Genomic DNA, 25,911 nt, shown 5'->3' with positions numbered 1-25,911 from the left:
TTTGCCATATTTTGTACTGTTCACACATATACTGCTTTCAAAGCCTACCCTGAGATCTGCCTAGGGTCCTTCCTCCCCACTGTGGAGATTCTAGAAGCATACATCAAGAATATTCACTGCCACAAGCTTAGACAAATAGCACCTCATTGCAGCTGATCACTGGGAACAACTGATGGATATTAAACAATTTCATGGTACAACTAGAATAGAACAGATGGTTGTTATATTTTAGTATGTTCACTAGCACTTACTATCTGAAGTTGATTATTTAGATTTTCTTGCTGATTTAAATAAAAACAGGCCTTGAAGCATAAATATAGTCTATTTTTTTCAGGGCTAAATCATCTCTGTCATATTTGACTCACATGTCTGTAATAAATATAGTTGTGGCTGATGACACCTGGTGACAATGGTCACAAAATTTTCATTAGCAATTACACAACAGTATAATAATGCAATAATTTACTGGCTTCCAAGTATGGTGACCAATGCCTGGAAATCTGAAAACCTCGAGAATTTCAGTGAAGAAATTCTACTCACGTACATCACGGGAAATTCTCTAAGTAAATAGCTCTACTTACTAATTGTAACTTTGTCTTCATCTCCCAGCATGACATTGTTTGGAGTGAGATCTCGATGAACAATCCTTTTCTCTTTATGCAAATAATGAAGAGCTAGACAAAGCTTAAAAACAAACAGAAAGGGCCTCATTAATATTCTTAACTACAACCTAGATAAAGGCACATTAAATTAAATTAAAATCTGATATTAGTGCCTGATACAATAAACATTACTTTGTCAGTTATTAGCCTAACAAATATAAATGGTGCTACTAATTTCATGCAAGGAAGTCCTGATAACAAAAAGAATGAAGGCCCTTACTTGGATAAATACATGCCATATTCTTTCTTCTGTAAAGTGTTGTTGCTTTTCTTTCAAAGAGTGAAAATGCTCTCCCAATGGCACTCCCTCTATGAGCTCCATGACTATGTACAACTTGTCATCTACATAAAAGAAAATGAATTAATAGATTACATTTATAGAGAAGGCATTTGACAATAGAATATTTGAGGTTTAAACATATTTTAAAAGCTGTTTTTACTTTTAAAAAAGAACTTGTGCAAATACATTTAATCACTGTTCTATTCCTTGTTATTCTTTTTTTTCCCTCAGTTTATAACACAGTAAATATAAGGAATTCACTCCAGGAAAATCACTCAGTGGGCATGTGTAAGTAGCTAACACTTTAAAGAAAATTTAAACAATATGGCTGAGCAATCTATATCATTCAATTAGTCACTATAGCTTTTCTCCCTACACAGCAGTCCAGTTGTAAATTTTGGATCTTATCAAATGAGAATGATGCTTTCTACATGTTTATATTGTGCCTAGTTTTACTGATAAACAAATGTAATATCTCATCACTTTTTCAGTTTTAAAGGAATATAAGCCTGTCTGAACTGTAGCAGTCCTTGAAGAAAGTCTTATCATTTATTGCTGAAATTTGACACATTCCTTTCAAGTTGTGTTTTCATTTTCTATTTCTATTTCTTCATTATGTTTACTGTGGTAATTCTCAGCATTTATACTTACTTTCCAAGAAGGTTCTATAGTACCGCACAACATTTGGATGATAAAGCTACAATGAGGAAAAAAATGTAGATGTTTAGAATGGTTAAACTGATGGCACAGTATTCATAATGGTTAGCTGCATACTGGAATGAAGGATTCCAGAAACTTTTCTATGTACTGCAGTGCAGTAGACCTTCATTAATTTTCCCAAACAGAGAAGTGTTGCACATTACAAGAACAACCAGGAGGAAAAGACAGCATGATTCCTGTCTACTCTTCCCTTAATAATTGAAAGAGCAAATGAAGTTTGAGTTTACAATTACACCTGTATCAAAGTATTGGTTTTCTTAGCCTAAGAACACTAATGATCACTCTGGGGTCTTAATTTTCAATTACAAAAAATACCACCTTCTCGTATTTTAAGCCCCAGGATTCATTAAATGGAACAAAGACTCATCAGTTTTCTATCACGACCTTAATTTAAAGAATCCCTGAAAAGTTCAAATACCACCAAAAAAGGAAGTAAGAATCTTTACTAACAGGCATCTGCTCTGCTGCTAATGCTACAGTAAAAAGGTTTTCAAAGTGACAGCATTCAGGTAAAAGGGGGACAAACAACTGGCTGGATGGCAGCACACAAAGAGTTGTGGTCAATGGCTCAATGTCCAGCTGGAGACCAGTAACGAGTGGTGTCCCTCAGGGATCGGTGTTGGGACTGGTCTTGTTCAACATCTTCATCGCTGCCATGGACAGTGGGATTGAGTGCGCCCTCAGCAAGTTTGCCAATGACACCAAGCTGTGTGGTTCGGTTGATACGCTGGAGGGAAGGAATGCCATCCAGAGGGACCTTGACACACTTGTGAGGTGGGCTGATGCCAACCTCATGAAGTTTAACCATGCCAAGTGCAAGGTCCTACACCTGGGTCGGAGCAATCCCAGGCACAGCTACAGGCTGGGCAGAGATGAGATTCAGAGCAGCCCTGTGGAGAAGGACTTGGGGGGGTTGGTTGATGAGAAAATGAACATGAGCCAGCTTCAGTGTGTGCTTGCAGCCCAGGAAGCCAACCGTATGCTGGGCTGCATCAAAAGGAGTGTGACCAGCAGGTCCAAGGAGGTGATCCTGCCCCTCTACTCTGCTCTTGTGAGACCTCACTTGGAGTATTGTATGCAGTTCTGGTGTCCTCAACATAAAAAGGACATGGAACTGTTGGAACAAGTCCAGAGGAGGGCCACGAGGACGATCAGGGGACTGGAGCAGCTCCCCTATGAAGACAGGCTGAGAAAGTTGGGGCTGTTGAGCCTGGAGAAGAGAAGGCTGCGTGGACACCTCATAGCAGCCTTCCAGTATCTGAAGGGGGCATATAGGGATGCTGGGGAGGGACTCTTCATTAGGGACTGTAGTGATAGGACAAGGGGTAATGGGTTAAAACTTAAACAGAGGAAGTTTAGATTGGATATAAGGAGGAAATTCTTTCCTGTAAGGGTGCTGAGGCACTGGAATGGGTTGCCCAGGGAGGTTGTGAATCCTCCATCCCTGGCGGTGTTCAAGGCTAGGTTGGACGAGGCCTTGGGTGATATGGTTTAGTGTGAGGTGTCCCTGCCCATGGCAGGGGGGTTGGAACTTGATAATCTTAAGGTCCTTTCCAACCCCAACTATTCTATGATTCTATGATAATAGTGTAGTGGTCAGACAAAAATAGTAACAGCAGCTGGAAGCACTGCAATATAGAATCATAGAATCAACTATGTTGGAAAAGACCTTTTAAGATTATCAAGTCCAACCATTAACCTAGCACTGACAAGTCCCACTAAATCATGTGTTGAGCACCACACCTACAGGTCTTTTAAGTATCTCTAGGGATGGTGACTCAACTTTCTTGGGCAGTCTGTTCAAGTGCTTGACAACCCCTTTGGTGAAGAAATATTTCCTAATATCCAGCCTGAGCCCTTCCTGGCACAACTTGAGGCTGTTACCTCTTGTCCTGTTGCTTCTTACTTGGGAGAAGAGACCAATGCCCACCTCACAGGCAGTTGTAGGGCGCAAAACAGTCTCCCCTGAGCCTTCCTTTCTCCAGATTAAACACCAGTAGTTGCCTCAGCGTTCCTCATCAAACTCATGCTCCAGGCCCTTCACCAGCTCCATTGGCCTTCTCTGGACCTGCTCTGCACCTCAATGTCCCTCTTGTAGTGAGAGGCCCAGAACCAAACACAGGATTTGAGGTGCGGCCTCACCAGCGCCCAGTACAGGGGGATGATCACTGCCCTGGCTCTGCTGCCACACTATTGCTGATACAGACCAGGATGCTCCTGGCTGCCTTGGCTGCCTGGGCACAAGCTGGGTCAGCCAATGGTCAGACAACACCCCCAGGGTCTTTTCTGCCAGGCAGCTTTTCATATAAGAATTCACAGTTAATAAAGCTAACAACAGAATGCTCACAAATGAAACTAGAGGTCATGAGACATACCTGCTCTTTGATGATGGTTAATTCAGAGACAATGTTCTTTACACTGCTGTCTCTGGTTTTTTTGTCCTTTCCAAATGCTGGATTGTGTAAATTGACTTCTTTCATTGCCAGGAGATTTTGTCCATTATGCTTTCTAACCTGTGAAAAAATCAAAACCCTTGTAAAGTTAATATAGGGCGGGGATAGAAAGGATATTATTATGGCTGCCAGATCAGTTATTAGAGTCCAAACCTGACTCACAAAAGTTACAATCCTAGCTTTTTCTGTACATGATGTGATTGGCCATATGAACTGAGTCCTACAGTACAGGTAAGCAGTACACTTTGTGTTTGAGGTAACATTATCTGTGGCCAGTATTGCCCTTCAGATAAAACATACTTGAATTTTTACACAGATTATTTAGCCTCTGCAATAGACAGAAATTCTGTTTGTAGAAAGAAATTAAGAGAAAGTGAAAGTAAGAAACCTAAGAGATACACTGGTCAATCTTACAAATACAAGAAGGGGCAAACAAAATTACAGCAAATACTAACAGCAGATCCACAAAGTCATCTTTGCATCTGCATTCCCCTACTGAAATTCAGAGGATGGCTGTCATGGCTTAAGCCCAGCCAGTAACAAAGCACCAAACAGCCATTTGCTCACCCCCCACTTCTCCCCTCCAGCCAGGATGGGAAGGGGAATAGAAAGAGTGTAAACCCCATAGGTTGAGATAAGAACAGTCCAGTAACTAAGGTCGAACATAATACTATTAATAATAATAATGATAAGAGAAATATCAAGGAGAGAGAACATAAAACAGAGAGGAGAAAGGAGAAGAAAAAGGAAGTAAACAGCAGTGATGCATGAAACAATTTCTCACCACCTGCTGACATACCCAGCCCAACCCGAGAAGTGGGCGGTTCCTTTCGGGTAACTCTCCCCAGTTTATATACTGCGCATGACGTGCTACGGTATGGAATACCCCTTTGGCTAGTTTGGGTCAGGTGTCCTGTCTCTGCTTCCTCATGGCTTCTTGTGCTCCTCCTCACTGGCAGAGCATGAGAGACTGAAAATTCCTTGATTGGGGTAAGTGCTACTGGGCAACAACTAAAACATCGGTGTGTTATCAGCATTGGTCCCAGACTAAAGCCAAAACTCTGCACCAGCTTCTGGAAAGAAAATTAACTCTAGCCCAGCTGAAACCAGAACAACAGTATTGCCTAAAAGAAGTATTAGACCCACTCCTCCCCCCAAACCTGTAAATACCAAAAGATAAGTTTACCTTATATACACTTCCAAAAGCTCCACGGCCAAGGTGCTCTAAAATTGCATAATTGCCTATGTGTTTTGTAGGTGCCTTATTCTGATTCATGCTCTCAATACTTTCAGCAATTTGCTTGAATTCATCTTCCTGGTTATAAATTAAATTACAAGTAAATAAATAGAAGAATGTCATGCCTTTCTTGTGATAAGAAAGTGCAAAGACTATAGCTTTTTACAAAGGTTCTTACTTACCTTTAATAAATTTAGCTTTGATACCAACTCTTCATAAGCACTGATATCACGCACATAATGTCCAATATCAATGAAGATTTCAAACAAGTCAGTAGGGAAAAGTCTACAAAGGTTTACATTTTAATTTACTTTAGAAACAGTGTATAGTGGCTATTAATATATAGCATAGACTTTTCAGTGTTTATTATTTCAACTTACTTTAGAACATGCTAAATAATGCACTTAATTTTTACTGATCTATTCAGATATTAATCCTCTATCATTACATAGGAATGATGGTATCCTAAGGAAAAAAACTTTGAAGGTTATACATACCTATGCAGAGCAACCAGGTGCAGTGGAAGGTGTCTCTGCCCTTCCAAACCAAAACATTTTGTGATTCTATGATTACGTACACAGAAGTTAAAGGACCTATCAAAAGTCAGACTTCAGCCTCCATTGTTTGGATATTTATATACCAGTTGTCCAAACAAATGTAAGCCTTTTTAAAGTCAATCCACCTCCCAAATTTCCAGTCATTTTTGTGGTTTGTGGTTTTTTTTTTCTTCTTTTATATTATATTATGCTTGCTGTCAGTTTTTCTGAGTTCCTTCTTGTAATGCATAGGAACCCCTGAAGAGCTAGGTTCTCGGGCATGCATACAATAGAAGCCCCTCACTGAGCATCTGTATCTTGTAGCTCTCACTGATACAGTGCAGGAATGGTGAATTGAAACTCTGGGAAGGACAGAATTTGACCTATTTCTACTATTTCTTCTTGTTGAAAATACATAACATTTAAAAAACTTGTCTTTCTGATTGGATTTACAACTTTTGAACAACTATCTTAAAAAGGAGCTTCACAAAACATTTTGTTAACATACCTTTTAAAGATATGCCGATTTCTTTCCATACTGAAGAGAAATCTCAGGGCTCTGAAAGCGTAACACTACGGCAGGAAAATATTTCAATTAATGAGAAATTTATACATAATTGGAAAAGCCACTGAATAAAAGTCAAGGATTCCCCTTGACTTCCCATGGTAGTAAACTTTGTACTTAAATGACTAGACAGATTATGATACTAACCTGATAATGAAGAGAGTAAAAATGTATTAAGTTTTTCCTGTAATTTAAAAGGAGGCAGAGCCATTTATCAGGGGGAAAAAAAAGGGCGGGAAGGGGGGTGGGGGAAAGTGGGTGACTAAAGCTATAGAACAGGCTGAGGAAGATTTAAGCCTTAATCATCTCTTTTTATTTGTAAAGTAAGTATGTTTTTATGCAACTCATCTTTAACCCCATTTACCAAGAGTCAATAGTATGGCACATGTATGGCTGACCAAACAAACATGATGGTATAAAGTAAGCCAAAGTGAAATAAGGTATTGATACCTGAAACAATGCAAATACTAAACGCCTCTAGTATAATTCAGAATTACTTTATTGCATCAGTGACTAAAACACTGCTGCAGTCCAGTGCGATAACCCCTATTTAGGCAATGGCAATCGTGTCTTAGTGCTAACTGCAGAATTAATCCCCATGTTAAAAAAAAAAATAAGAGATCTTTCAATATATAGAAAATGCATTAAATGAAGGAAACAAAGGCCAAATGCTACTGATGAAGGAAGCAGGATACCTAAAATTTTACAGAAAAGGAATGTATGTTAATGCTGCTACGAAGCTGTCTCTTTTACAGGCAACGTTTCTTTTTAATCCAAAGTATACTCCCTCATCACAAGAGAAGACTGGGATGTTATGATGTCTGACATTCCACTGAGCATCACAGCCACGGCTTAGCTGTACAAAATAAACCAGACTATCTGGGCCACAGTTGCCACCCTGAAAGTCTTTCATTTTAGAGACTACACATAGATCTTACTGTAGAAAACCCATCAGTGAAGGGAAATGATAATAAATTAATAATGAAATTGATATTTTAAACAGTGATTAATATTCATCTTTCTCACACTAGTACTATGTGATTTATAATTAACATTCTGTATATGGTATTAACATTCTAGTACTGTGTGTGTACTAGATTTATAATTAACATTTGTTAATTTGCTTCAGTTAAGGCATAATGATTTTTATATATGGTACATATGCAGAACAAATGACTGATACCACAGTTACCCTTAAAATACTGAACTAAGATCACTAAGGAATTACAGCAGAAAGAAACTAAAATTTAATCATTGAAAACACAAAACAATGGAGCAGTAGAGAAACCACACCAGCACTGCAAGAATTCTAAGAAAAATACCTATGAAATTCAAAAAAGCGTATTCCAGTAGCTGCAGCTGTACTGCACAGCAGTAACAATGATTAAGGCAATACAGATAACAGGGTGAGAATCTGAACAAGCTCTTGTGAAAAAATACATTTCTTATTGTTTGCCTGACACAGATTTTGTCTTCATATGTGATCATTGAGTCCACTATTAATTCACACAGCTTAATATTTAACACAACTGCAGTTGCTTATTATCTTCTGTGATTTAATTCCAACACATCCTGTTGGAATCTAAACCATGGTAGGCACAATTAAGCTCCTTGCAGTTGCATGAGGCAACTGTAATGAGCATATGCTCCAGTTTATTAGACTCCATGTTAGTTTCACTTAGCTTCTAAGGAGGTTTTTATTCATCTCATCCTTAAGCTGATTTAACTGAAATGCACTATCAAACCTCACTGCAGAAGAAAGGTACCTGCTGCACCGAATCTGCACTCCAACCCTAATCTAGAACTGGAAAGAGAAAGATGTCACTACAATGAGTTATTTTTCTGTTTGTGGAAATGCCTTTCCTTGCAATCCAGGTATGTCTACCTGATAAAATAGGTGAGTAGCTATTTAGCCCTGTTAGTGTAGGGCTACACCTGAATAAAGAGCAGGGGAGAAACAGGAACCTGACTGCATTCATTTGTGCTAAGGACCTCACATTTGCCCAGAGAAGGGCAACTGGAGCAGCAGCAGTTGTGTTCATCCTTGAACCCTAGACCACTACTTTCCTATAGCTCAGAGACACCAACATAATTTCACAGGCGGTGGAAAAGAGCTATCAGATAATTACCACTGATAAATTTTAGCCTAAGTTGACACAAACCAGTACATTTATGGAGGTATTGACAGGCAAACCCCCAAACCACTCTCATTAGCTCTCTATTTATCCTACATTTAAATTTGCTCTACTTCATGCAATGTTTTCATGTATTTTATTTAACAGCAACAGCAAGATTCTTCAGAATGAAACAGATATTAGTATAGTGTCAAATCTACAGTGATTTTCAATGAAGATCAAGACACTAAAAAGAAATCCTGACGCTGTACAGCCTGAAAAAGTGGTGGGAAGGTTATCACAAGAAAAATACTCATTTTCCTTTACACTATATGAAGTGCCAGAAACAAAGTAGATCAGAACACAGCACCAGAAACTGAGTCACTATTTAAGCAGATACATTTGTTATTCCAGGTTTTGTTTTCTTGGGATTTTTTCCACCCTTTAAGTAAGATTGTTTTTTTTACTGCACTTTAAAATAAATTTAGAATAATAAAAAAAAAATCTCAGAGACTGTTTGGGGATTTCAATATGCAATGATAATTGGATACAAGGAACTACCTGTAATAAATTAGCATTTTCAGCATTTCTTTCTTTCTTTGGTAAAATCAGCTTTGCTATTATATATATTCCATTCGCCTGTAAACAGAAAAAGGTCAATATGTATACATAGCACACAAATAAAAAAGTGTTACTTCAGATAAATCAGAAGCTAATACCAACTGACAAGTTCTCAACATCCTATAGCACACCTAAATTACAAGCTCAAAGGATTGCTACAGCAATGCAGAAAAACTGTATTAAAACCAGCCTTTTACTTCCCAAGTCCTCCAGGAGTTATATTGTTTTCAAAACTTACCCAGTTTAAATAAGTCTAAATGAGTATGGTTATTGGCAATTGTAGTGCTAAAGATATACAGAAAATACTTCCTTTTATTTTCCCCAGACCTGCTTCCATTCCTTTCCTCTGAACCAACAGTTTTGATATATATGAACTTCTTTCCTGGTCATATATAGAGCTTTTTGTTCTCTCGATTCTCCTAGGAATACCTCTAACTGGGTTATAAGCTAACTTGAAGGCTTTGATCACCAACTTTACATTTAAAGTATGAGAGCTGGATACAGCTATCAGCTGGTATTAATGTCCTATATATTTGTGTCTTTGTCTATGTCTGGAATACACACCAAGGATTTTCAGAACAGTTTACAGAACCATAGGTTCTACCTGATTTAAATATTACATTTTAAATGAGGTTTAAAAACACAACCCTGGGGATAGAGTGCAGAAGTTATGCCAGAAATAAATACTCTGAAGAAAACACAAATTGTGAAACAACAACATGCCAATATAAGCTCCACAGACTTTGTTTTAATAAACTTCCTGAAATTCAGAATTTTTATCTCTCAGTTAATTCCCTTATTACTCTTATTTAGTATCCTATTTTGAATATGGCAAGAGATGCCAAAATTAACCTTGCCTGAACAAGGCTGTCTTTCTTCCAGACAACTAGATACATATGTTGGTATCTTCTGTCTATGTCTCTGTGTGCAAATGTATAAAGAAACAGAGATACTGAAGTTATAGAATGTCATATTTTCCCATACCTTTCAAATGCATTTTGTTAATTAAATTATGGTGACAACTTAATACAATTAAGTCAAATTATAAGCTCTAATGCTTTACTTTATTGAATAACATCTTCTTACCTGTACAACCTGGTAAGAGTTAGTCTCATTGAGCACCAGTTCAGTAATTGCTGCACAACAGGCTAGAATAAAAATTCAGATGTAACATTTAGGGCCAGATTCAAACAGACATTCAGATAGTATGGTGGGTTAACATTAGCTAACGGCCAAATGCCCATCCAGCTGCACAGTCACTCCCCCCCTCCTTAACACACCGATGTTCTAGTTGTTGCTCAGTAGCACTTACCCAGTCAAGGACTTTTCAGTCTCTCATGCTCTGCCAGTGAGGAGGGGCACAAGAAGCCAGGAAGAAGCAGAGACAGGACACCTGACCCAAACCCCAAAGGGGTATTCCATACCACAGCACGTCATGCCCAGTATATAAACTGGGGGGAGTTACCCAGAAGGGCAGATCACTACTTGGATCGGGCTGGGTTTTACATTCTTTTTTATTCTTTTTATCCTGCCCAGGGAGGCAGAAGGAGGGAGTGAGTGAGCAGCTTCATGGTGCTGAGTTACTGGCTGGTTTTGCACCATGACACATAGTAAGTTTAAACAGAGGCAAAAATATGATGAAATAAAAATGATCTCAGGCTACAAAATTGAATATATATATATATATATATATGTTTCAGATATTTTTACAGGTGAAATAAATCTTTATGTACTTAGTACTTTATCCTTTACTTCTTTCTAGAAAAAGTGTGCTTTTTGAAAACATGTACTGGTATTCCACAGTTGGAAATAAACACAGATGACTTGGTGCTCCTGCTCCCCAAAGCAGGTATCAAGTTTTACAATTTCAAATTTGAAATATTTATAATACCTTTGTGCAAGTGTAAGTACACACATGAAAGAGGATTAGGCCATATAAACCTACCTGCTTGAAGGGAGAAAGTATTTTCTTGCATCTCATCAGGACTCAAATCATTTGACAAATGAAAATATTGGATTCTCCCTGCTGCATTAGCACTGGATAGACTTCCAACTGAAGAGCGATCAGAAACAAGATTTTTGTCCCTGAAAGAAAAAAATCAAAACAAATTGCAGTGTAAAAAAAAAGGCTTAACATATCTTCCTTAACTATTTCTGAAGTTCTAAAGATTCAGAGGTTTTCCACTAAAATAGCTAATACACTTTGAAAAAGCAAACAAGCCTCTAAACATAAAATTCCTTTACCACATTCATCAATTATATTCACTATTCTAGCTCATGAAATACGTGTCTGATTAATAGGAAATCTAATTAGGCAGTAATGACATTTATCATTATTCATTGCTTACTTTATACAGTGAAAATATTAAAACCATTTTAGATAACAATGAAATCCGCATAGCTAAAAAAAAAAAACACTAATTAATCATTATGATATAAATAGCCTCATAATTTCTGCAGACATCACATACAGCTGAACAACACAAAGAAGCTACTTGATAAAACAGCACTTGGTCAAATATATCATAAAATATGAAACAGTCTCATATAATTGCCACAATGCTGAGGACTGAAAACCTACCCCTGTAAAATATGAAGGAGCTGTTTGATTCCACCCCAAATCCGAATTTCCACACTAGCCTCAGGATCCTCACAAACCTGTACCAGAATCCAAACTATACTCCATAGAAGTTTTATATGATCAGAATGGAGTAAACTGAGCAAGACTGGAACTCCCTCATACATTCTTATTTGCTCTTTGACCTGTGACTCTGCACAGAGGAGACGTAACAACTCTGCTGTGAGCCTAAAAAAAAGAAATCATCAAGCACTTTTAACAATAACTCAATCATTACTTCATATTGTCAGTTAGCAAAGGGGGAAAAAAACCACAGCAAATGTGAACAGAGACCTCCCATAATAACAATCATGAAAAGCAAAGGAGTTAAGAAAAACTGCTTAAAGTCACTGTAAACTGCAAAAACACTGTAAAAAAAAATAAAAAGGTCAACTTTCAGAAGTGATAAAATTATATTTACTCTGAGTTTGGCTATCAGCATAGGCAGCCAAGCATACACAGTCAGGAAGGGAGGTGGCCAGGTGGACTGCAGTCATCTGAGGTACCACCTTCTTAATGGCATTAATGCTACTGGGAGCACTGATGGCATTAACTTGCAAAGTCTATCTATGGAATTGGAATAATTCCACAAATATTTGTGATTCTTCTCTAGTATGTTTTGAATACTAGGTTTAGAAAGGGGATTGGATATATCATTTCAAAATATTATACAAGATTTTCATTAACTTCACCCCAATTACGGTGAACTTTGCACAGAAATAGGGTTCGAGATTTCCATTTCCAGTTGAAGCAAATAAAACTGTATGTGTGTTTGATGAAACATAACAATTCAAATTCACATATTAATTTAAAGATTATTCTTAAATAGCTTTGAACTTCAACCATTTCCTGTCTACACTCAAATTCCAATTTTAGAACAAACTTTTGTTTTACATATAATCTAAAGCATTTCAGACTCAGAAACTGAATAAAATCTTTTGCTATGTTCAATTCCTTTATCTTTAGTCATATGTATTATAATTTACATGCATCAAATAATTATGCATGAAATTTAAGAAATAGTTTTAAGTGTGATAAATATGTGACGTATTATCAAATTTGAGGGTCTTTTGGTTTCTTACTGAAACGCAGATACTCTATGCTCGGCTTGCAGTCTTAGCTAAAGAACTGAAAGAACCTTTATGATTTTCTAACTAAAAGGTCTGACCCAACCTCTGCCATAAACTGCAACAGCTATTTGTATTGCAATTTTTTCACTAGTTTATATTGGGCATCCCAGGAGCTGTGATTTCTATCTAATCACTCAGGTCTGCCAGGAGCAAAAAGGACATGCTACCACTCCAAAGCACCTGCTATCACTTTATGGTAACACAACAAATTATTTGCACTGCATTGTAGGCCATCAGTGAAAAGAGGGGGCACAGCTTGGAACAAAACTACTAGAAAAGACTTTGTTGTATCGGTATCTGATTCAAAATACACACATCAGAACTTTACCTTGAGTATATTAAAGTGGCACATTAAATGATTCCTCTAAATAAACATGTCTCTAAACGAAAAAGTCAAAATAAATTTAAAATCAATTACTCTACAAGCGAAGTCTCACCTTTTAGAAAGCAAATCATATTCACGCAGTATCACCAGCAAGTTCTCAACAATGCTGAGCTCACTTATCTTCTCCCTACATTCTGGACTACAAATTGATTATTCCTGGCATTTATATGAAATGAAATTGTATTTAAAAAAAAAAAACCACATTGCTTTTTAGCGTCCCTCCTTATACATTTGATCAGTTATTTTGTTCTCAAGTCTTAAGTAATAATATCATACTGTACACACAAATATTTAAAGGCGTAAATATATGCCGTGTCAAGAGTGACCATGCAACAATATCCAATTTTCCCAATACAAAAAAGTGCGAATGCATAAAAGTAAAGAAACAAATGTTCATTTCATTTGTTTCTTACTAGAAATTTTTTTAATCAACCAAATTTACATAAATATTTATAATATACTCCAAACACTTTCCTGCCCAGTTCAAATATAACACATTTAATTCTGTGAAGAAAGCTAAATGGAAGTTAAAAATTAATGTATAACATCATTTTTTAAAAAAATGAACTCTAGTAGAATAAAAGAAATTTAGGAAATGAGAAAATCCAGTGAAATCTCATAAATAAATTCCTACTGATCTCAAGGAATTGTATGTATGCTCTTCAATTTTGTAATTTTCCTTATAATTTTTCATTTAAAAGATAAAATTGTTGTAGAAATCTGGAAGTCAGCAGCACAATAATGCAGAAGCAGTAACTTCTATAAAAATGCTAAGAATGAAAGATGCTGTATTTTCTTTTTACATTTTTCCCCTCTACACCAGGAAAAAAAAGTCCTACTCTCTATTTAAAAATAAACATTAGTGAACAGGGGATACATATACACAGATTTGAGTGTATGCGTTCATTATTTACTATACTGAACAGTATTCTTGCTGGTTATTCTGAGGCACTGTTGTATTAAGGTCAGCATAAAAGATTTTTATATACAGGAAGTCGGTAAGAATTCCAGAATCCTGCATAGGGATTGAAAACAGAGGTTGTGTGACTCCAGCCTTTTAAAAGTCCTCCACATGAACAAGAAATTTGCTGCGAAGACTTCACTTTATTACATCAGTACAAAATTAAGCACTTATCATAGATCTCCACAGAACAAGGCCACATTTTGGAATGAAAAAAAAAACAAAGTCTTTCTCAGAAACAGCAGTTTTACTATTGTTCAAGAGATAACATCAAAATGCTTATTGTGAACTACAGCATACGAGTTGAACCTACCTTTCTGCTAGACTAGTCAGAGCAAGGAGGGCACCTAAAAGCACATTGCTGTCTCTGGCAGATAACAAATTTACCAGGGTCTGGAAAATGAAACATGAAACAAGATAAATAAATATAAATTACATTCTTTCCTTTTACTACTCATGCACACAATAACTATTTATTGAAAAGTCAAATTAAGACACCAAATTGTTGCACAATATACTAAAAATCTTAGGAACTTATAAAGTACACTTTAATATACATTTAAACTCTTGGAACACACCCAGTCTTAGGACAAGCAAGGATGTTTATTCTCAAATGCAATTAGTATCTCCCTTGACTGTCCAACTTAATGTACCATTGTAAAAATTTCTTCTTGCGTAAAACACTATGGAACTCTAAATTAAGGCCTTCTGAAGCAAAAAGTTAATTTTTAGCTTATATTTAAACAATATTGTATGTAATTTAAGGTTGTGCATTATATTCTGTCAATATTTTGTCTGCTGAACCCAGGACAAAAGTAAACTTCATATTTGTTTAGATTCTCTAAAAATATGTTCTGTGCTACTATCTGATCACAACTGCAAATGTTTTACTGCAGAATAATGGAATCACAAAGCACTAGTTAGCTGATTATCATCTCTATTGTTTCTTAGTTTGGCCGTAAATCAGCAACAGTTAAGTACAGATCCTTAGACTGAGTAATGTGTAGGGATGTCTAGGTTGTCACTATTCCATTTGGACACAGAACACTTCATAACTGAAAAATCATAGCAGTAATCTACGTAAAAATAAAAATGTGTTTCTATTTTTAAAATATATGAAACTATTTGTATCATAGTAATGTGTAGCTCAGGACAGTGTAAATATGAGTACTAATTTTTATATGAAGGAGTTTAGTCCAAACATTTATGATATATTTATCTCAAGCAACCAATAACCATACATCAGGGCAATTAGCTTACATACAAGAAACAATTACTACTCATATTTCTGTAAAACATAGAACTGAGATTACCTTACTTTACAAGCTTGACAAGGTAAGAAATTTACTCTCACCTAGATCAAGTCTGAAAAGCATTAGTCACTCAGTTACGTAGTTAATTTGCTATAATTAGAATTTTATAAAACACTTACTTTATGTGCTCTGCTTGCCATAACCCATTCTCTTTGACTGTTAACAGCAGCAAGCTTTTGGAAAATGTCTATGGAACAAAGGAAGTCACATAAATTGAAGTTTTAGCACTTAATATTTTTCATTTTACTAATCAAATAATAAACACTGTATCAGTTCTTCAAACCATGACCAGCTCATTTTACTCTGTTATTTCAGTGCATAAAAGGCAGTAATTTCTTAAAGAAATACTTCTTATGTACAAAACCAAGATGTGCTTTTCCACAGCAATTTCAGTTTTCACTCATTTGATGATGTCTACAGTAAATCTAGTAACTTCCTATGTAGTGACCATCTCAAGTATTTTAAACCTGTTAAGCCTCACACAAAAAGTTTTAAGTGTCCTTATAATTTAACACTTACATGTCATGTTGACCAACTTGTCTACATTATGCTGCTCTTCTCCGTAATCAAGATAGCCATTTGCTACTGTTTCCATATACTACGAGTAGGGGGGAAAAAACAAAGTTTTAAGAATTCATAGACCTGGAGTGTAATACACGGAAATAGCCTGTAGGTGATGCATCAGTTTCACAAAAAGAAAGGTAAAAACTTGTCAGGGAACAGTAGAGATCAGGAAGCATGAGAATTCAAATAGCAAGTGTAAAATTCCACAAGAGGGAGATCTAATGAAGACTATCGAATACAATGACCCTACTTCTAGGGCCAAATTCCCTTCTTTGCAAGCTGCTACAGGTTGATAAGAGTTTTCTGGCAAATTATCACTTCATGTTTCTGCTCTCAGACTTTTCCCTTAGCATCTACTGTTGGGCACTGTTTGGAACAGCTAACAGTGATTTTGAACATAGCTAACTGGTGGGAAATGGTGGTCACTCTTTTTTAATAACCCTAAGAACTTCCTGGTCAAACATATTTTCCAGGAAATGAGAATTGCCACAGGCATGTCATGTTTGTTAGGGCACAAAATCATTATGTAAGTTTCAGCATCACTTATATGTTGCTCTTACTTTTGGTGGCATTTTGAAATTTACAGAACACTGGGGAAATTACCACAGTTTCAAGTAAATGGTACAGAGAGGCAAGAGCTACAGCAGCAGCACATAATTTAGAAAGAAAACTCAGGAGTTGGATACTACTATGCAAAGTAATATTGGTAGTAATAACTAGTGTTTTCTACTAAAACATCCCAAAACACTTTAAAATGAGAACAGCTTTTTTCATCTGAAACTGCTCAAAAAGTAAAAAAAAAAATAAAGTTTTAATGCTACATAGAATAGATTAAGTTCCCTAGAAGTCTGCAAATCATAAAAATTGCAACTCATGTCTTTTTAAATTCTCTATGCCAGCAACATGCATAGTAAAAATGATTATAAATTACACAATTTCGGTTCCTGCTGCTGGGGATGACACTTGCAGATGTTGCCAATGTCTCAGCAGGCCGCTGCATTTTGCAGTCTGCAAGCTCCTCAAAAAGTATGACTAACCATTAATGACATGCGACATTGGAAATGCCAAGCAGTTCCTGTGGGAACCATATCCATTGCAAACTAGCAACCTTTAACTCCTGCAACTTTAGGGATGTTTCAAACAGGTGACTATCTGACCAAAGGGCTGAAAATGCATTATGGGTTCTCTTAAATACAGGTGGCTTCATAAATATTGACTGATGACTACATTCTAGAGTGACACATTTGTTATAAAGATTATAGCAAATAATTTTTTTCTAGAAAGAAAACTCCAAAGAATTTCAGATATTCATGATATGTCAAATCTCACTGCTAACTTGGCACTGATAAGTATTAGAAACCAAGAAGTAAAGCAGTATTAACACAGAGCAGTAACAATCATGATTCGTAATGCAAAAGTGCTGTAGTCCCCAAATTTAAACCTGTTTCAACATTATATCACTACACTTTTACTTTTGAAGAATCATTTGCTACAGTTCAAGGTGACCTTACTCATTCTTTTCTCCTGATTGAAACAATTGTGCTGATTTTTCTAATTCTCCTCCCACTTCAGGAGGGATTTAAGTCTCTTAACTAAAAGACCTGGGTTAATACTGCTATATTATAAGGACAGTTTCTTTGTACACTAGTGAAAAGAAAACCCCCACATCAACTGATTATGTGCAGAGGAATGGACTCACTTCTTTCCATAAACCAAGAATTAATGTACACTGTAATGATCTGACATGCAACATATCGGACAAAAGCACTATAAGGAACTCTACCTCAGCTAGATTTTCAATAGCACCCAAGCTGTGGAGCATTTCCTAATAAAAAAGAAAAAACATTTTAAAAAAATTTTTTAAAGGCAAAAATAAAGAAAACACTAGAATGAAAGAACACTAGAACATAAATGCTCTGTTTGTTATGGATGTTGAGAAAACTTAATTCCAGTGGTTGAAGTCAATGAATTCTGGAGATATGTAGCACCTTCAGAGTTCAGAATATTTTAGAATACATAGACAAATTAAAACACAGAAGTGAAGTTTTAAAGGTTTTAAAACTGGAAAAACAGTATAAGCTTTGGAACACAGAAAAAAAATACACAAATATCTTAACAGATGTCTGAGGCTTAGTCCTATGAATAGTGAATATAATAGCCAGAATAAAATTGAAAGCTATTTGGTTTTAGTTAAGAACATCAGGCAGCTAGGAGGAATAGGCAGCTTTCAGTTTTCTTAACTTACTATATTATGGGAATTTTACATATGTACATGTTAAAGTCAAGCACAGGGTTTAAGGCTCAAAGCAACGACCAAGCCATCTGTTATAGAGATTTACAGGTTCTTTGTTAAGATTAGCAACAACAGACCCTACATGAGGAATATAAGAACTCGAGCAAGTTATTCACTAACAGTGCAAATTCACTCTTGTAATCTTTGCAAATCACATCCTCACATATAGAAATATAGGTACATGCATATAAGAACATACATTTTTATACACATGCAACAACACAAGTCACATGCATGATGCTTATGTGCATTCCTTTATCCAAGCAAGAAACAGTATTTTGGTATACTGACCTGATAGCATGGATCCCTTATTAATAATCTCAGACAGATTAATACTCTAAGAAAATGGATGGACGAAGCTTGATTAACCCATTCCCTGTAAAAGAAATATTCCATGAGTAAACCAAATGCATTTTAAGTGTTAAAACATGTCAAAAAACACTTTGATTTCAGGAATTGACTAGAAGGTAAGTGACCTACAACAGTTCTACTATAGTATAGTACAACATACTATACTACAGAACTTTTAATACCACTTATATTGAAACACAGTAACAGCTTTAAATAAACTTATTTCATTATATGACCATTGCCAGGCCATCATTTATTGTCAGTGACCTGATTCAGGAAAGTACATGCACAAACTGATATCATGCTTTGATATAAACTTACTTTAAGTGTTTGGACCAGCGCACAAAAAGGCAAAATCACCAAGAAACCACATATCAAACTTCAGTGCCCAAAATACACGTACATACAAATATGGGTTCTACAGAAATAAAAATAGCGAGATATGAAATATTCTGTTTAATTACTGCAATCTATCCTGGGCAATTAAAAACTAATACTATTAGTCCTTGGAATAATTTATTTAGTTCAAATGCCCTTGGTATGGTATTATGCTTCCAAATAAAACTTCCTCCTTTATATTTCTCCACACAATTCCTCAGCACAAGCCTTGGCAGAAAACACAACTCAGATTTGCACAAAGCATCCAGGGGCAGTAAACCTGCATAAAATACCAGTAGCAGAATCGCTACTTCCATTGTCTCTTGAAGGTGTATAGCCCCATTTTCCTATTTAAAATAAACATAAAATATCTCAGTGGCACTATTTCTGTTGTTTTAACTAAGAGGACAGAATCTGTAGTATCTGGGCGAGCTTCCAAGGACTGGAAGAAGTCTATGGGATGTGGCAGTTCTCTTCCATTTTTATCATTTGCAATTGGGAACAACGCCAATAGCTAAAAATATTGTGATAAAAATAAATGCTTTACAAATACATGCTAACAAAATATCGGCCCTTCTATGCCAATATGCTGCCCAAAATAATACTATATTTTTTTCATTTTTGTATGGTTCCTTACTTGGCCACTTTAGAGTGGTGCAAAACTTTCACAGAAAGAAAACAGCAACCTGTATGGAAAATTTGTAGGTCAGATTTTAAAGTGGCCTGAAGATCCTTACCACAGTGATTCTACAAATTTATTCTTTCAAAAAGCTTTGACTCTTGACAGAAGTTAGTTTCTTTAACAGAGCAATGCATCTGTCACATTTCCAAGCAGGGACAGTAATTTTCTGAGCATGGCTATTTGTGAGTCCCTTCTGCTACAGTTACGCTTACATTAATAGATACCTCAGTGTATGTAAAGCATATGCCAGCAGGATTTTTTCTGCCTGCTTAGTTATATTCCTTATCCAAACTACTTAAGCTAAGCTGATCACAGCTTTCTTACCAGTCAGGACTTCTGCTGACACAGCAATGCCAGTAAGTGGGTGTGATTTTCTTGCACCTCAATCAACATCAGTTATGCCAGCAGAAGTATGTAATGCAAATAAGGTGACAATTTCACAGGCTCTGACACAATGCAATGGCAGTATCTCCAAAGAAAGGACATCATCACAATAAAGTATTTACAAAGGGCAACTAAATCACCTTAGTAACTGCACTTACCTTATGGGTTTTACATGCCTACTAATATGTATTTGTTTCTCTGATCTTACCCAAGCGCTTTGATTTGTAAGACAAGAGGCTAGTTTTGCTGTATCACCATCATCAACAGCAAGCGCCAAAGAAAATAAAAACCAAAATATGAGCTAGGTATGCCACAATGTATAAATAGAACTTGGGAGGACACAGTGTGAATTCTTAGGGTTTTTGCAAATCAAGCTGAGACACAGACATCCCATTAGTGGGTACTGAGATGACAAAGCTCAGTTGCAAAAAAGAGGTACCAGATTTATAAGTCACTTAAACTCACTGCTAATTAGGTAATCAAAGATCCGTAGTTCCCTAGTTAGTTCTGGAAAAGGGTCTAAGTAAACTATGTGTTTTGTGGGGGTTTTTAGGTGGTTCTGTAAATTCTGGCAGTTACACTTTAATACCTTTAAATGCTCCAGGATTGCTTCCTTAAGCTTCTGTACCATTTGGGATGGTTTTTAGGTGTGTTTGGGCTTAAAAAGGAAAAATACAACACACTGGTGTGTAGGAAAAGAAATTCTATGGTTGTTGTTTGTTTTGTTTTTTCCCAGAAAATGCCTTTTTCTGTCTGCACTATTTTTTTAAGGTCTTCACTTTTTTCTGTTCAAATGAGAATAGCTAAGAAAGGGTTTTCCCTTTCTAATCCTGTTATACACACAAACACAAAATTAACAGTAGCATAAACTTATCTGAATTTTGAGAGCCACTTTCTATATAAAGACAGCAGTCCCTAATAAAATCAGTAAAATAAAAATTAAATTCGAAAAGCAAACCACAGACTATAAATACCAGATATAGACAAATTATCAAGGAAACATAGCAGCTGTTGGAATTTCAGTCATCCAAGTTTCACCATATAGCCAGTCCTTCCTTCCTTCTTCCCTTCTTCCAAAGACCGAGCATTTGGTCTTCTAAGGCAAGGCGAAAGTGACTGTATAAAACTGAGATTATGCAGAAACCTGAAACTGGTAGTTTCCATACAGAGGTCTAGTGTTGAAACATATATGCCACATACATTGTTGAAACTGTATGGAACATTATCCATGCATCTTGGCAAGAAAGAGTGACTCTCCTTGTATAATAATGTTTTCAATATACTGACCTGCTGATAAGTCGGTTCTTCACCAAAGATGTAAAGATCTCTTGAAACAGCTTATGGCTGGGATGTTTGCTAAAATTCCTCTCATTCTTGTAGGTCACACTAAGGAGGATTTAAAGGAGGAAAAAATGCTGAATTGCTCATTATCTTGCCACAAGATGACTGTAGATTGCCAAAACTTGACATTAGCAATGTTAGGAATGTTATAAGTTCCTAAGGAATAAACCATTTCAGATTTCATGACATTAACAGTATAGAAGAATGTTCTACCTTGTGCCTAACTTGGGACTATTATAATGGTATAATACAAACTTTCCAAATAAGGAAACTATTACTTTTTAAAAATTTACTATACTAGCTCTCAACAGTACACAAAGCTGACAAAGGCAGGAACACCCACAGTTAGATTTAGAAAGTTAAAAATGTGCAATTCATATCTCAGATAGTGGGTTAACATGAAAGTAGAAATAACATACCTAAGTATAAAGGCCTTCAACACTGCAACAACCTTTAGACACATGAAGATGTTCAGAAATACAAGTGCCATCATGTTAGCTTTTTATTTTTTTTACCTAAAGTTTTCAAGCTCAACAGCTTCTGTTGATTCTTGCCATTGACCATGAGGGTTTTGTTCATTGATTTTAACATTCTGCCAAGCTCTTGTCACACTGGTTCGACCGTTTTCAAAATGTATAGCTGGAAGCTAAGGAGGAAAGGGATACTGCTCATGAGGCAAACACTGCTTTTTAAGTTTTATAAGAATGTTATCAAGCAAAAGTACCTTTTCTCAAGGTCTGACTTGGACTTTGGACCTATTACTTGACATTATAAAATACATCCCATCACCCCCCGCAAAATAAAAGTCATGCGGTAGAAAACTGATGAGTAAGGCTAGAAAACGAGATATATAACATGTGAACAAGTGTCTTTTAAAATTTACAATAGTAAAGCTCAATAGAATCTGCAACACATGCTCATTATCTGTGCTCCTTACCAGTCCTATTTCTACAATTGCACAGCCTTCATATTCTTTTTAGGCTGTAAAACTCAAGCATTTCAGCTTACTGCTAAGAAGCAATTCCATGCCTCTACCCAAGAAGGGAGTGCATAACTCCCGTCTCACACAGCTGAACTCCTAAGTCATCTTGTCATACCTTTTACAGATTAGAAAGGGAGAAAACGTTCTGGTAGCCCAAAGACTCCCACCCATCATCATGCATTGGTTTTCTCTGCTTCAAATGGCAAATACAAGATTCACTACGCGAGCTGAGGTGAAAGAGACTACTGTGTCCTGTAAGTTTCATGCACTGATATTTATGCCAAAGGTTTTTATCTGGAGTGTTTTTCTCCAAAGACAAACTGTTTATTGTTAAAATGTTGATCTTATTTGACATTCTTTACCACTCTTCATCATGTTGTAACTAACATATCTCAGCCTACCTTCTCATGAAGCTGTGGAAGGGCATGGAAGAAAACTAATCTGTTAGGCTATTTGACTATATGCAACAATAGCTGGATAAAACCTGCTCAAGATTCAAAACAAAGCAATTTTTTTCTGTTAAAATAAAAATTATAGCAGAGTAGGATGGGCTGCAGGTCAGTTTCTTTCTTTCACACTTTTTAAATGGGATTTGTCCAACAGAGAAGCAATAACTTTGGAAAAAAAAAAAGACATTCGCTACACAAGATTTTGTCAATATGTCTAATCACAATAGAACACAATAATAGTATCTTATTTTAATTATACAATTCTACAGCATTTAATAATAGTTATTAGAAAATACCTGTTGATTCCTTAACTGCACATTTAAGAGAGACTGAAGTCTTTTAAGATCAGAATAATCCCTAGAAACACAATAGCATAAATACATGTGTTAATAGTCACATAAAAGTAGTTCTGTAAGTGTAAAGAAAGTTAATGAGCAGCAATGCTACTGACAGAAAGTTTTCGGGTGTTGCCTAGTGGCCCCGTTTTACATACAGAAGAATTTAGAGCTTCTCCAGAATGCCTTAAATCAACAAATGTGTAAATAAACTTTGTGACCAGAGTAACAGTTGTCATGTTTATACTGCATTTCAAATTAAGCATTCTGCTTTGGCAGCTAGTGCAAATTCCACTTGGGTCCTGCTGAAGTTCAAAGTAAGATGTCAGATACTTTACCTCACAGAGATCCCATGAGGTTTTTTCTCTGCCGCTTTTTCTGTGGTCTTCAGCTTTTTGTCCTGATCAGGCATTGTGTATCACTATTACCATCACGTGGCTAAGAACTCATTTCCTAAGAAAAAAAAGAGATAGAATTGTATCATTGCAGCCAAAGCAACATGTTTTACTTACAGAACCAACTGATATAACTTTAAGAAGAAAACATCTTTATCATTTTCTTAACATGAACCCTTGGACATTATATGAGGATATCCTTTAGAATTCCAGATATTTACAAGAAAATAATTAAGCTGTCAAACAGAAACCTTGGTGTCCCAAAAAATAAGTAGATAATACTGCCTTTCTTTTTACTGTATGTGTTCTTTATAAGGATGCTTCTTCTTCTTCCATCTTATTACCATTATTTCTCACTGTGGATTGGCTATGCTGCAGCAGTGCTTACAGGCTGACATCAAGGTTGTGTCATACATGCTGCTGTCCAGACAACAGAGAATAGTTTTCTCATCTAAATAAACAAGACAGATGAAGGGTAAAAACAAAAGAGATTAATACATCATGTGGTCTATCAAAGAACCACACAAATTTTCAGTCATTTGGAATCTGGGTCTTCTGACTTTCAGGTGAATGCCTTATACCAACAGTGCCCAGCTATTCCTGCAGTGGGACACACAGCTTATTTCCACATATGAGCAAAGCTGTATGGCCCAGCCTCATCAAGATCATTATTGCATATCAGATCCACTGCAGACAAACATTTAATTGTAGGTCTGACTTCCCACCAAAGGCCAGAGATGGTTGTTTGCATAGTATAAAACATTTGTTCACTGAAAATCTTATAAAGCCCTAGAAAGAAATAGAAAGACATAGAGGGCAGTCAAGAGAAATCTCTTGCTTCCACAAAAGCAGATGCATTGATGTAGATCCTGCTCTGAGTGAAAAAAGGATGGTCAGGAGCAGTCTGAGACTGAAGAATTCTCCCAGAGAACTGCATACAGCTGCAGCATATTGGTAGAGCACCTCCAATTAAAAAAAGATAGATATAATTTGTGATTATTTTGTGATAAAATACCACTGACAGATCCTTTCTACCCATCTTACTATTGGCTAAACATGGACCATATGAATGTTCCCTTTGGTGTGACTTTAATAGGATTTTCTGTATGAAATGCGATAGTTTCCTTTTCTCTTTGTGCCGTGTGGAATTCCTCTGCTAGTGATTTTTATTCCTTTTCCTCATAAAGGCAAAAAAGAACAAAACGTGGAAGAAAACAAAAGCATGGTAAAGTACCAGAAGCTGCTGCTTCCCAACTGAAAATCAAGAGTTATTTTCCCAATTACAGGTTCTTATCTCAGACACAGGACTACCCAGAATGAAACTGTTAACAGTATGAACTCATGCACAGTGTTGACTCCGAGAAGTGGCCTGTAAGCCCTGTTTATCCATGCCTATTCTACTGCACTAGCCTTTATCCTACCAGCAGTCCCTCCACAGGAATGATTCCCAAGAAATTCCTCCCCTCTTCTCCATGCACCCACAATAACAGGGTTATTAAAAAACACCTCAGAACACTTCTGTTGTACCAGTTATCATAGGGAATTAATATAAATAAGGTTCTGCCAGTCAGTTCAGATTAAAGCAAATGATGCTAATTTATTTCCTTTGCTTCAAAAGTGGTGAAAGAGAAGACATGTACGTTGCTAAGTATGTTTAAGAATCCAAGACTAAGAAAATCCATGTATTGTTTTAGTGATATGTGTATTTCATATCCTCTGCCTTACTAACCCAAACCATTTGGCATATTACTGACACATGACACAATCCAATCACTTCACATTTGCACACTAAAAGATATTGTGAAACTCACAAATTATCAACTTGCTCATGTGTATAAAGAACAGATTTCAGCCAGTTAAAGAATCATGAAGATCACATACAAAACAATGTGCCTATGAGCAAATATAGTCAAGTCTAAAAATTTTCAGCATCAAATTTAAAAAGAAAGAACAAACAAATAATCCTTGGGTGAAACCTCTAAACCATTAACAGCAGGATTCCCAGTCTGGCTACAGTTTAATCCAAAACTGTTAGGTCTTTATGATTATTTACAACATCTCATAGCTATAGGCCAACCTTGTTTTAGGGCTGCAAGTCTAATGCTTTTGCTCTTTGCAGTATCTTGGTAAAGATGAAACAGAGTAAAAGACTAATATTGTAAA

At 36.2% G+C, this 25,911-nt stretch overlaps 1 protein-coding gene across 3 annotated transcripts in view; it reads right to left on the bottom strand.

Annotated features, from left to right (window-relative positions):
• Positions 1–25,911, bottom strand: part of LOC133217306 (peptide-N(4)-(N-acetyl-beta-glucosaminyl)asparagine amidase-like) — a 452,245-nt gene that overhangs the window by 423,111 nt on the left and 3,223 nt on the right. For 2 of the 3 annotated variants that reach the window (XM_061362664.1, XM_061362667.1), the window contains exons 2-22: positions 23,692–23,806; positions 23,315–23,375; positions 22,103–22,233; positions 21,534–21,632; positions 18,743–18,827; positions 17,942–17,983; positions 16,114–16,192; positions 15,714–15,781; positions 14,595–14,674; positions 13,373–13,459; positions 11,770–11,994; positions 11,134–11,273; positions 10,275–10,336; positions 9,129–9,206; positions 6,397–6,461; positions 5,535–5,637; positions 5,302–5,430; positions 4,038–4,175; positions 1,594–1,639; positions 883–1,004; positions 582–684 (exon numbers count right to left, since the gene is read on the bottom strand). In XM_061362664.1, the coding sequence (XP_061218648.1) occupies positions 582–684; positions 883–1,004; positions 1,594–1,639; positions 4,038–4,175; positions 5,302–5,430; positions 5,535–5,637; positions 6,397–6,461; positions 9,129–9,206; positions 10,275–10,336; positions 11,134–11,273; positions 11,770–11,994; positions 13,373–13,459; positions 14,595–14,674; positions 15,714–15,781; positions 16,114–16,192; positions 17,942–17,983; positions 18,743–18,827; positions 21,534–21,632; positions 22,103–22,233; positions 23,315–23,375; positions 23,692–23,765 (2,017 nt within the window). In that variant the 5' untranslated portion in view covers positions 23,766–23,806. Of the gene's footprint in view, positions 1–581; positions 685–882; positions 1,005–1,593; positions 1,640–4,037; positions 4,176–5,301; positions 5,431–5,534; positions 5,638–6,396; positions 6,462–9,128; positions 9,207–10,274; positions 10,337–11,133; positions 11,274–11,769; positions 11,995–13,372; positions 13,460–14,594; positions 14,675–15,713; positions 15,782–16,113; positions 16,193–17,941; positions 17,984–18,742; positions 18,828–21,533; positions 21,633–22,006; positions 22,234–23,314; positions 23,376–23,691; positions 23,807–25,911 lie in introns of those variants that run through there. The other variant, XM_061362665.1, reaches the window with a different exon arrangement.

The sequence above is a fragment of the Neopsephotus bourkii genome, unplaced genomic scaffold (genome assembly GCF_033783945.1).
Source record: "Neopsephotus bourkii isolate Nb327-2 ecotype Australia unplaced genomic scaffold, CSIRO-AGI_Nbou_v1 NB_1132, whole genome shotgun sequence".
In the NCBI taxonomy this organism is placed as follows: domain Eukaryota; kingdom Metazoa; phylum Chordata; class Aves; order Psittaciformes; family Psittacidae; genus Neopsephotus; species Neopsephotus bourkii.
This window is presented reverse-complemented; position numbering and strand designations above follow the sequence as displayed.